This window comes from Tachypleus tridentatus, chromosome 2 (genome assembly GCF_004210375.1).
Source record: "Tachypleus tridentatus isolate NWPU-2018 chromosome 2, ASM421037v1, whole genome shotgun sequence".
Lineage (NCBI taxonomy): Eukaryota > Metazoa > Arthropoda > Merostomata > Xiphosura > Limulidae > Tachypleus > Tachypleus tridentatus.
Genome location: NC_134826.1, coordinates 107645142 through 107658312, shown reverse-complemented (window position 1 = coordinate 107658312; position 13171 = coordinate 107645142). Strand labels below are relative to the sequence as shown.

At 29.4% G+C, this 13171-nt stretch overlaps 2 protein-coding genes across 9 annotated transcripts in view; one reads left to right on the top strand and one right to left on the bottom strand.

Annotated features, from left to right (window-relative positions):
- The window catches only part of LOC143244799 (kinesin-like protein KIF21A), a 146727-nt gene extending 135753 nt beyond the window's left edge, over nucleotides 1-10974 (top strand). For 4 of the 5 annotated variants that reach the window (XM_076490143.1, XM_076490138.1, XM_076490140.1 and 1 more), the window contains 5 exons: nucleotides 1209-1373; nucleotides 1825-1945; nucleotides 4625-4795; nucleotides 5234-5433; nucleotides 6850-7447. In XM_076490143.1, coding sequence (XP_076346258.1) covers nucleotides 1209-1373; nucleotides 1825-1945; nucleotides 4625-4795; nucleotides 5234-5433; nucleotides 6850-6946 — 754 coding nt within the window. In that variant the 3' untranslated portion in view covers nucleotides 6947-7447. The other variant, XM_076490139.1, reaches the window with a different exon arrangement.
- A 1263-nt stretch (nucleotides 10975-12237) lies between these two features.
- Nucleotides 12238-13171, bottom strand: part of LOC143244800 (PMS1 protein homolog 1-like) — an 83775-nt gene continuing 82841 nt past the window's right edge. For all 4 annotated transcript variants that reach the window (XM_076490148.1, XM_076490146.1, XM_076490147.1 and 1 more), the window contains one exon: nucleotides 12238-12784. In XM_076490148.1, coding sequence (XP_076346263.1) covers nucleotides 12599-12784 — 186 coding nt within the window. In that variant the 3' untranslated portion in view covers nucleotides 12238-12598. The remainder of the gene's footprint in view (nucleotides 12785-13171) is intronic.

Genomic DNA, 13171 nt, shown 5'->3' with positions numbered 1-13171 from the left:
TAAGGCGCTAGTTGGGGTCCAAAAAATTTGACCGCATTGTATCTGATTGCGCCTTATACCGATTTGATTATATATTTTTTTGACCCTCGGGGTGAGTGATAATGCAAAATTTACGCGCTTTGTAGTGAAATAAAGAACCGACTGATTACATTAAGCAGTGGTAATATTAAGCGGCGGCCTCTGTAGAAACCCCAAAAAATTTGGGGCCAAAGACCCCATCGCGCCCAACTGATTATCGAGCTTTATCGATGCGTTTTATATCGATGTTTACCTGTACTATGTATCTTACTCTCCTGTAGTGTATATTACTTACTTCTCCATTTGTAAATATATTAAAGATCTGATTTTGAAACATTAAATCTGGTTGAGATTGTGTGTAAAATTTCAACCTGAGGTGTTACTTTTTTAACTTGAAAAGTCAATGAATTTGTGTACTGTTTCATGGATAGTAGCATTGTATCCTTTTTTGACCTTGTGTATGGGAAATGCATATGCAACTGTCACATGAAACAGAGATACTTTCACATTTTGGTGCCTGTTTTCCAATTAGTCAGTTATAGAGAGAAAGTGTTATTTATAATTGCAAGTTTTGGAGCTTTATAAGAGAAATTTATTTTGACCTGAGGAGAGGGTACTTGTTCTTGTCCATATGCTAACCTTTTGTCTGTCACTTCTGCAGATCCTACTATACAACTTTCCTTAATCTTTACGTACAGTTCATTTTACTTTCTAATGTTCTTCTACCTGGATGACTAGCCATTCTCCAGTTTTATTTTCTAAATAAAGGGTTTATGTTATTCAAACTTCAAAATTGTGTCTTGTTTCTTTTTATCTGCTTACAACAAATCACTGTGCTTTTTTGGCACACTAAGTTCAGTAACATCTCATTTTTGCAGGGATAGTATGACCAGTATGCAGGTATAGCCTTGGATTACTTCATGGTCAGTACTTAAAAAGCCAACATTTTCTGTAATCACATCATAACAGAACTTAACAAGCTAGATCCATGAATCAACTTAATTACTCAGAAAACAAAATTATTGAAAAGCTTCCTTAGACTAGGCTACATCATTATAGTAACTACCAATAATATTTTTACTTCAGACTTGAAGAAACATTTGTAAGAGTCATAAGAACAGTTTTAGTTTGAATTTCACCATGTGTATAATTTTATATTTTAACAACTTCTTAATCCTTCCATGCTTAAGTTCATCTGGATTAACCATTACTGGACCAATGCAGATTAGCACACCATCTAGGACCATACAGATGCCCCAGGGTGAAATGCAGATAAATGATATTTCTCTGAACCAGTATGGTACACATTTGTTTTCTGCAGCAGGCAGCATTGTTCGAATATGGGACTTGAGAATGTAAGTTGTATGAAATTTTTTGTGTATTGGTTTATAAGGCTGAAAGTGTAATGTGAATATGGAGGCTGTTTGAAACTCTTGTTCTACATAAATCTTTAAATGTTTATCATTATATATATTATTATGATTATAATGTGTGTGTAAAAGCTGCTTAAAATTCCCATTATTAGATAGTTGACTAATGTGTTCTAAACATGAAAGGCCTATGAGTTTTCAGGTGCAGTTTTACTATTGATAATTCATGACCACTGAAATTAAGATGGTGAACTTGGGATGAATGAACATTTACTTAATGAGTATTTACATACAAGTCATCAGAATTTTAATTCCTATTTATATGAGAAAAAAAATTTCACTTGTAATAAAACTCAATAAAAGCAATTGTACTGAAATATTTGAATACTAATTTGAAGGTTTTTTTTTTTCATGTGAATATTATTTGTTCTTTTAGGTATCATACCATAGGTAGATTGACTGGAGGTCACCAAGCAGCAGTAATGTGTTTAGCTGTTAATGATTTAGGAGAAGATAACAACATTGTCATTACTGGCTCAAAAGACCACTATATAAAGGTAGAAATGTTGCTTGATAAATTTTGATATGTCGTATTCATATTGGTGAGTTATTCATCAGTTAGTAATAGGCACAATATTACATCACAATAACATTCATTTTACAGCACATTTCCATTGAGCCAGTAAATTTTTTTTTCTTTTGATATGTTACAGAGAGTTAATCACAGTTTATAAAAATGAGTTGCATATGTCACAGATAAAAGTCACAGTACTCTTATCTATGGATGAGATGTTCATCATTTATACATGTTTGATTCATGACTAGTTCTGGACCATTCAATAGTGACTACTTTCAAAACTGTATCATGGCTGGAGGGATTTCTTTTTATGAAAGGATATTTGTAGAGCAAGGTGCTTGAATGATGTAAAGATAAAGAACACAACATATAGAAGATGAAGGCTTTCAATGTTTTTGTTGAAGTGGAAAATACTCACAGCAGAATATTTAAAACTACATCCAAGGGGCAGTAGAATACCCCACTCAAATAAATACAGGTGCATACAATACATAAAAATTTCAAAATTTCTTTTTGTTAGGGCACACCAAGTGCAACTACTTTTTCATCCCTTCCTTCACTCTATCTGCCCAGGGATCATTTATTGCACATGTCATGAGGTTTTAATGACTTGCACTAAAAATTGTATTAAACTATTTTTTGTGTATGTTATACCAATTAGCATAATATAAAACCAAAGCTAATAAGTCATATTTTAATAGTATACAAGTTTTAAGTTCTTAATTTGATAAGGCAACATAAATTTTCCCTAGTGTGAATAAGGTGACAAATTTTCTCTAAATGTCTTCTTGTTTTCATTTTATTCTTCACTTTTCCATTAAGCAAAATATTTACCGTAAATTATTTATTATAAAATTGTCACTGCTCAGAGAAACAATGATTTTTATAGTCTTCAATTTCATTTGGTTGCAGAGCCATCAAAAGTAAAATCAGACCCTCTTGCCACACCCACTGGTCACATTTTCTGCTTCAGGATTTATTAATAGTTATCTCTTATAATTAATTCTATATTATCTATAACCAATAAATAGGTAAGATTTTCATCTGTCAAATGATGTATTATATTATGTTTTGAACAGAGTATTGTCAATTTCGGTTTTAGTACAAGCTTCAATCTCATAGATAATGACTAGCTTGAATGAATTTGCAGTGGCTGTTGTTGCATGTTATTATTCTGTCCTTTGATTCATTATTTAATTAAATAAAAATTTAGTGCATTATTACAATTATTAGGATTAAAATGTTATAGAAAGTTGACAGCAAAAACAAAGTAGACATGCTTAAGTACATTATTTCTTGTTTTTTGTATTTAGTCTTTATTCATAAAGTTATAAAAGTAACTAAAATGTAAAAGTATGGATCTCTTTAGGTTAGTTAATGTGATTAGGTTAGGTAAAATAAATAATATAATGAAAGCAATTGTGGGTAATATAATTCGATAGTGTAAAGTGAGCTCCACATTCCCCAACTGACTTACAACTTTTAATGACATGAATAGTGGTTAGACACAGAACAAAGGGGTATAAAACAATAAAATTTTACTTTTATGAGTTTAAAGCTATTTAGGATAAGCTAATGTAGTTTCATGTTGTGATTTTAAGAGAGAGAAAACATGGTAATTAAATTTATTTAGATTATTTTTTATTGTTACAGGGTTGGTCAAATTAACCAACCTTATATAGAGTGAGGGTAGAGAAAATAACATATAAAATATAAAGTTTTACTGAAAATTAGTGGAACAGCACATGTGGTAGTGGGGTGAAATAAATCCAATGGTAGCCTAGGACCTGGAACATCACAACTGGTGGTTTGGGAAATAGTTTCAAGGACAGACTAGGACCTAGAACATCATTTGTGTAAAGTACAGTTAAGTCTCAGTATCAAGTCAAATCAAGTGAGATGGACTACAATGTGTGTAAAATAATATATTTCTTAATAACTCATTGTATGCACAAATACTTGTTCAAAGAAATAGTAAGTGGTATAGTATAGTATTTTCAGGAAGCATAGAACCTAAAAAAATACAATAAAATTAATATAAAAATTAAGTAAAGAGTCATGAAGTAAAAAAAACTAACAGAGAAGTATATTTACTCATTGAAGATTATTTCAAGTTTATTTTCATTTAAAGGAAATACATACACTTTGTGTTTTATTCTGCTGTCTTTCATAATGACTTGAGAGTTTAATCAAGTTTAGTCAGTTAATAATGCTTTTGTCTTTTTATTTTATTTTCCTCTTCTGAGATACCAATGCAAAGGCTTCTGTATATTTATTTTCTAAATATTTTCACTATTTTTATTGTTTCTAAAGAGATTTCCAGAAGGGAGAAAATATTTCACTATAAAAGGTATTTTAATGTTGTTGTTAATACTATAACTTTGCTTGTATATACATTACTTAAGAATTAAGAGCCCTATTAAATTTTTTTAATGCTGGTATATTCACCATAAATTTTTGAGTATCCTGTTGAAAGTTGCAATAACATGTTTTGAGCTTATATGACTGCTATACAAACAGCTGAAAATATTTTAATCATGTACATGTAAATGCTTTATTTTTTTATATCAGCAAACAGACTCGCTGTGTTTACTATAAATAAATATTTTCCAACTATGATTAACCTATTGAATTTAAAAACTGTTATGACTTGTTTTAGGTGTTTGAAGTCATGGAAGGTGCTAGTGGAGTCCTAGCTCCTAAACTTAACCTTGAACCTCCCCACTATGATGGAATCCAGTCACTTGCTATCAGTGGTGATTATTTGTTTTCTGGCTCACGAGACATGTGCATCAAGAAATGGGATCTTGGTGGCCAGTGTTTGGTGCAGGTGATGAGCATTGCAGACTAGTTTCCTTCTACACTTTTGTTATACTTGTCAATAATATAACCAGATTAAAAATACATGAGCAAGTATGTTTTTACTGACTCATAGTGTTGTGAATACTTTACTCACCAGTCATGCTAAAATGATGCAAAATTTTACTCAGATTAGTTGTACTTTCCTAATATTAAAAATATTCTTATATTTGCTTTGAAATGAACAAGTTGATATGTCAGAGTAGATTTTGTCATAGTAAGGCATAACAGTTAATATCTCTTTTCAGTGAAGTTTACAAAAATAATAATTTGAAATTCAACTTTGTTGAAAGTAAAGATATTAATGTCTTCAAAGTACAGGTAAAGAAACAATATATGTAACATATTTTAAATATAATATATTGAGAAGAAGAAAAACTTATTTATCTTTCAATTGTTTTTATTTTAGTCACTGAACCAAGCTCATAAAGACTGGATATGTGGTTTAAGCTTTCTTCCAGACAGTAACACACTGGTTAGTTGTTGTCGTGGTGGGTTTATGAAGTTGTGGTCTGCAGACAGTTGCCAGTTGTTAGCTGAATTAAAAGCACACAGTGCTCCTATTAATGCGATTACAACTAATTCATCATTTGTCTTCACAGCCTCAAAGTAAGATTTGTATTTCCTTTAATTCGTCTGACAATGAATAAAAAAACAAATTACATTAAACAGCATATTAAAATATTTTTTTCTTCTTTGCACTAATGCCAGTCAGCTTAACTAAAAGTTAGGAGGAACATCTTTAAAATATATTAATCTTGACATGTGATGTCAGGTGTTAAAACCACATTATTCCTCCAAATAAACTAGGCTTTTCAAAATGTGTTCTAGTAGTATGTAGCTAGCTGCATACACTACCAAAATATTTATTGGTTCATTATGTGATTTACTGTTATACTTTGTTTTAATGACCCATTTAACAAGGGTTTTATTACAGTGCAAGTAAATTAAATGTACCACCACTGAAAAATATTACTTTTGGTTTGTAAAATACTTGATATTTAGTAAATGTAAACAAAAATTCAAAGTGATTGTTGCATGATGGGTTTATTGTATGAATAAATCAAGGTTCAATATTAGAAATGTTTAAACTTAGCTTGAGGTCATGAAATCTAACTTGTAAATCATAATCATTTAATTAATATTTAAAGCATATTAATTGGAGAGAGCTTAGTAACACTATTTCATTGAAGTACATAAATATATGCATGATAATTTTGACAAAAAAAAGAATAGTGATGAATTTTACTGTTACCTTTCATTGTATGAGAAGTGACATCAGTTCAAGCTTAGATTAAAGAAATTCATGAGTGTAGATAAGGTAAAGATATGAGAATATGTAGTCATAAACACTTGGCATTTTTACACAATTTGTAAGAAATTTTCATGTGAAACAATACTAGTACAGAAACTAAAACACCATAAAAGTGATTTTGATACATAAAATATCTTTTAAGATTTGGTTTATCGTGGGGTCCAAAAATGTGTTAATTTATTTAATGATGAGATAGGTATATAAATAATACTGGCTAATTGCCACTGACTGGTTTTTGGCCAATAAATATTCATGGCTAGTGCAGATAATCCAAGTGAAGCTTTGCACAAAATTCAACAAAAACAAACTTCCATACCTTATGAAACTAAGTGACCTGCAATTCCATTGAATTGTTCCAAACTTGGTAATTTATCTCTTATATATGCATGCATATCTTAACAATAGTAGACTTTTCTTCCCATTTGAACAGTTAGTAGCACATTTTTATAATAATCTTTGTTTTCAGTCTCAAGAAAATTTCATCAAAAGGTAAATAGTTGCAGGTTGAGTTGTGATTTTGTACTAATTTGAGTGGTGAATGAAGATGTAACTGTTAATTTTATAGATAATGATTTCAACTAAAGTGTCCGTATTTGAATTTTTTTTTAATTCATGTGGATGATATACTGTGACAGCTTTTTTTTCTTGACTCTAACATTTTCCTCTTTCTATCTAACAGTACTAACTTTTTAAACATATTTTGTTTACAGTGAGACATCTATCAAAATATGGAAACCTGTTGCTGTTCCTCTGACTCCCCAGTCTCAGTCTTGTTCTGGTTCTCGTGTGTTTGATTTCAGCCTCTGATATCATAATGTTGTACATTTCTTTTAACAATTAATTATTGTGTTGTTACAATACAGTGAGGCTACATTTAATTGTACGTTAACATACGAGGCATGGAATGTTTCCAAAGATCTGTATTCTTTGCTGTTGATCTTGAAAGTTAGATGTTTGTGCAGATACATATTAGAAATTAGTCTGAGAAATTGAGAAAACATATTAACCATCAATATATTAATATATATATGTCATCTTATTATTTGTACTGCATTGAATCCCTTCTGCTCACTTGGTACATTGTAGAGTGCAAAAAAATATTTAGGTGTCATATCAGTTGTTAAGGCATAGAATAGCCATAATCTCTATCTACAGATAATTTAAAAACAATTGATTTGCAATGTTGTTGAGAGTACTAACAGAGCTTGGCTGTTATACCTATAACTTCTGTATGTTATGGTTTATTTTCCATTTTGCTAATTAATTAATTGGACCTTTTTTTAACATTTTTTTTCCATTTATTTTTCTTAATTAGTGATAGTACTGTGAGGTTGTGGCATTTACGTACCGGTAATGATATCTTGCCAGAAGTAAGTGATTTTGGAGATGAAAGATTTTAACAAAACATGAAAAGACTTGCAAAGAATACTCCAAGCAAGATTCAATTACAAGAAACTACTAACTTTCTTCAGGGAACAAAGAAGGATCTAAAGCTGATTAAAAAACAAAATCGTTCCACTTGGCTTCTTCAATAAAAATCAAAGTGCTTCAAAAGTAAAATGTATAAACTGTGATCTGTGATGTTGTACATCAAATAGTGTAGGGCTAGTACAGTAAAACTGGATATTATTATTATTCAAAAAAATTTAACTATATATCTAAAGAAGTTAATACACCTGTAAGAAAGATGTTTCTATTTTTGTTTTCCTTTTAAAATGGAGTAAAAACAAATGTTAATATTTAAAATTATGCATGTGTATTTGAGAAACTGTTCTCACATATTCTATAAAAATATTTGCATATCAGGAATATAATTAAGGGTCATCTGATATGAAGCTACTTTTTAAAATGTTTCTTCTTGCTTTAAGCTATTACAGTAATAATAATGTGAATTTCCAGAATTTAAGGCATTAACTTTGTGTACACTATTTATTCAAGTATATATTTTGTTTCTAACATGGAAAAATAAATTAAATATAATGTAGTTAACATATATACATATAATTCTGAAGCATTTATGATATGTTCTTGTGTCTTCTGTTATCATTATGAAGCTTAGGAATATTGAAAACAGTAGGTCTTCACTATATATGTAAAAACGGCTCGTTTGGGTTGAGAAAATATTTTACGTAGAGGAGCGAACAATGTTTCAACCTTCGGTCATTCGAAGAAAGGTCGAAATGTTGTTCGATCCTCTATGTAAAATATTTTCTCAACCCAAACAAGCTGTTTTTACATATATATTTCTCTACAAGTGGGTTTTCTCGACATCACTGAGTAGGTCTTCACTGTTTACCTCTGAAATGTAGAGTATAAATTATGTAAAATTCCAAATTCTAAAGCTGCATTCTATTAAATTTGAATACTAAGTAATGCTAATTTCTAACAATTAAAAATGTTTAAATTTGTTTGAGGTGTAAGCTGTTGTTGTTTCTAAAACTTCAAAATTACATTTGTGTTCTTATGGATCAGAAAATAGACCTGGAGCATCATAAATTCCAATTACAAATTTCTTGTAGTCTGTGGCAAAATCTTCAACTCTTGGAACTGAAAATTATAACTTTTCTCTAGTCCATAGGCTTGATAGTGAAATCATGAATTGCAGAAAAATTTATAAAATTATCACTTGTTAAACATGATTAAAATACAAGGTTAAGAGAAAGAACATATGATTGATAGTGTTTTCCTGATGGCACTGAGTTAACTCGGTTAAACATAGCCAGTCAACTAATTTTGTCTTGACCCTGAATTTTAGCTATATTTAACTTTCAGTTCATTGTAAAAATGACTTCTTTTTCTTTCTTCTTGTGTGTGTGGTGATACTAAATGTAAGCTTTTCAACAGATTTCATGTTCAAATAAGATGTCATGGGCTCAGAGGTTGTAGATTTAATTATATTACTTTGAAACAGCTGAGAGGCAACCTTCTTATTGAACACACATTTTCCAACAAAAGCAATTTTTACATATGATTGAGAAGAGATACAAAAAGAAATGTTATGAAATTCCTAAGTGTTTTAATTGTATAAAATGTCATGAAATATTAAGATTATGGCCAAAATAATGTTAGCAGCAAGATTACTTACCAGATGAAACAGTGCATTCTAATATTTTCTGAGTAGAAATGTGAGAAAAGTATATTTAATCAGCTATGCTAATGGCCATGTTGATTTTTAGGTTTGCTCTTAGTACATGGCTTGTTTTGAACGAGTCATTAATAAGATAATACTATAAGTTGTTACTGCATACATGACTTAAAGATAACATTTTTAGAGTATTTCAAAGCATAAACGTAATATAAATGCCAGCACCAAGTTTCCAACAGTGAAATGTACAACACATTCAACATATTTCCAGAACATAATTTGTAAAAAAATTGGAGTAATATCAAATATTGCTGACAATAATAGTTATAAAAAAAATCTTAAATCTTTCTTTGTTGCCCATCACATCTTCATACTTAGCAAATATTTCATTGCATATAAGAGATCTTGTTCATTAATCTGTGCAATATAACATAGTTTTCAACTTGTGTATTTAACATGCTGACTCCCACACGACTCACCAGTGAGTTGTGTTCCACTTATTGGCTGGAACATGATGACTACATATACACTCTTCCTAAAAAAAAGTAATTGTAAAATGACTACTGAGACTCTGAAAAGTATTGGCAAAATATGCTTAGGAGCAAACGTGTTAAGAAATGGTACAAAATTGTATTTTTAAAAGTGAACAAATATGTGAATTAATGATGTACGTTACATTAAGTAAAAGTATCCAACAACATGTGAAAGAATATTCTTCATGTGTTTTTTTTTGCATAAAGTTTTGTGAATCTTTAGTATTTATTGAAAGAGCTTACATGCACTTTCCACAATTTAAACTTCGTCATTCCTTCATTTAAAATTACATTCCAAAAACTGAAAGTAATGATTTTTGTTAACATGTCCTCTGAAGTAGATAATAGCCATTTATCAGTATCAGGTTTGGATTAATTGTAAATTTAAAAACTAAGTGCACAAATTTTAAGTGTGAGACTTTTAAATAAGTAACAAATTTCATGAAGTTAAGAACACATTCCAAGATATAGCTACACAATTTTTAATACACTGCTTTAAAATTGACAACTTACAAGATCTCAGATTAAGAAAATCACTATGTGAAATATCCAAGCTGTTTTTAAGTGTCACTCTCCAAAGTTGATATGTTTATAAATTCAAGTTTAAGAATACATTTTAACAAGTGTTGGAACTTTTTTTTTGATATTGTATATTGTTTTGAAATTGTCCTCAAGCAGCTTTAGTTTTGGTTTAAGAACAAATTTTTGAAAAGTTAATTTTTAGTTTCAAGTTGCCTTAAAATAGTAAGAAAATATTTGTTGAGATATAAACAGTTTTTTGTGTATACATGTTGCTTTAAAAGATTTGCTTTTAGAACACACTCCAGGAAATACCATTTTTTTTATTCCTTTGCAAGATACTTTAAAATGGTTGAGAAAGGATTCAGTATCTGTAAAAACATTCCAGTCATTTTTTGCATATATGTTGCTGTGAAATAGATGATCTAGTTAGTTAATATAAATTTTTTTGTAACAATAGTTTTAATCAAGCAAGCATTTCAATGACTGCACATAGTTGGTTGTGTTTCCAGGCTGTTAGTCAAATTTTTTAAAAGAACTTTTATTGTGTGTATATTTGTTTTCAGTGCAGTTGACACTATATATATGTTTTAGAAGAACCTCAAATATTTTAATGATATTGAAGCTGATGTGATAATTTAAGATATTTTGTTTTGTGCAACAACTTGTTATTCCATAAATAAAACATTGAAGCTGTGGTTGTAAAGACGTGATTTTTTAATATTAGTAAGTATACTAAATAATAACTTGTTAAGAATAATGGTATTAAAATTGTCCTTAAAAACAACTGTGTATTTTACATACAGATAATGTATACACTTTCACCTTGAGTTCTCAAAACTCCTGTGAAATGCAGGAGTTTTTGTTTTTGTTTCTTTGTGAGAATCATTAAATAATACATGTAATTTGCATTTCAGGGAATAAGTTTTATTTTGATGAAAGAATAATGCAGTATTTTTAGACTTTACACAAATAGGTAAAATCATGATGAAATATAAGCAAATGTATTAAGATACAATATCTCAAGCTGTGAACTTGTTTTAAGAGGCTACTTGTATATAAAATTAAGATACATTCCATCTGTGGTTAGTAGGAAATAGTACACATGTATATTACTACAGTATGATGATTTTCTCTGTCTTCACTGTAGTACATTTGTTATAATCTTTTTTTCTTATCTTGAAGAAAGTCCTCTTTTTTTTTGCAATTAAGTACATGAGAATTACTAATCTTTAAAGGAATTAAACAGTCTATTTTATCTATTCATAGTTAATAGTAACTTAATGTATCCATTTTGATACATTATATGGTATTACTACATCTGCCACTTACAAATGCTTCTTTGCAACAAAAAGTTGCCAATAAGGTTATCTTTTATCTTCTGAATCAAATATATTTAACTGTTTTAAGTAACCTAACATTGCATTTCTCTGAAATGACATATCCCTGCAATTGCTTTACAGTTGTTTGTGGTAAGTCACATGTAAATTATTAGTATTGTTGTTATTGTCCTTGTTCATTAAAATTCATTTAAAAATGTGCTTGATTTGTAGATGTCTGAAAAGTTGTTTTTAATGAATTTCTGCTATAGTGTATGTAGTGAAGAATGTTTGGGACAAGATTTAATCAGAAACAGTTAAACTATTTAACAGGTTAGTTTTGTGATAATTCTTTTGCAATTTTGGTTAAAAAAAAGATTATTGAGCACCATGTAGTTTATTTTAAGAGTTGTATAGCACTCTTTATGTAAATGTTAAGTTTTTTTTATAAAAGCGACAAATGGTTAATACATAAAAACTCAGTTCTCTTATCTTCATATTTCTAAAGTCCAATGAGGTGTGGTGTTTGATTTTATTACTGAATTTTGAACTATGATATACAAGGTGATAAAATTTCATAATAAATTACTGTTATTTTTTAAGAGCTTAAAAACTATTTAACCTAAGAGCCAAGGTTGTTAATTTTTAGTACATTATTTATTAGATACAAATGTTTCCACTTCCCTTCAAAACAAAGAACAAAGCTTTATGGAAAAAGTTGTTTAAACTACTTGTGAAGTGTCCCCATATGTACAATAGGAAGAGTAAAGGCTGTAGTTATTGAGTCCATAATTCTGTAATTAAAAACAATAAAAGACCAAAACAACATCCATTAATTTTTAGGGGAGTTACTATATTTAGTTAGTGAGAAATTATTATATGCAAAGAATTTGAGATTAAGTTTAAAAATTAAAATTTGTTTCAAACAGCATTCAGAAAGTGTTAAAATTTTGTTTGTATGTGTTATCTCACAGCAGTCAATAAACACCTTGTATGGTGAGGTCTATCCACTCTGGGACTGACTTAGTGCAAGTTCTTTTAAATTATATAAAATATGGTAAAATGGCTTATTATGTAAACACTTAGAGGTTCCCTGAGGAAGCTGATTATTACACTGCTGAATTAAATCTTCCAGTTCATTTTTACACAGCTTGGGAAGGGATTTTCTGGCAATTCTAACAGCTTCTCCCTAGTAGAAAAAACATTATCAGCATTAATTCAAAACTACATCTTTAATAGGTATATGCCCAAATTTAATAAGTTGTGTAACCAGAGTGTAAAATGTTTAAAATTTTTTTTAAACCAGTTAGATTAAACAAAATGCTTCATCAAGGAGATACTATTAGAGCAACACTTCTGATTCACACCGGAAGAGACTACTAACTCAATATGAATTAACCAATAACCAAATTTAGAGAGGATGCTTTACTGGAAGCAGTGATTAGTACAATACACAAGTTTTGGACTACTTTCTTTTATTTGTCTCTACTGCTTCTGAGATTATAGATAAATTCTGTCTGTAAACAGAATGAATTTTCCTTCTTTCACAATTTGAATGCTGAAAAAACCTAATAGA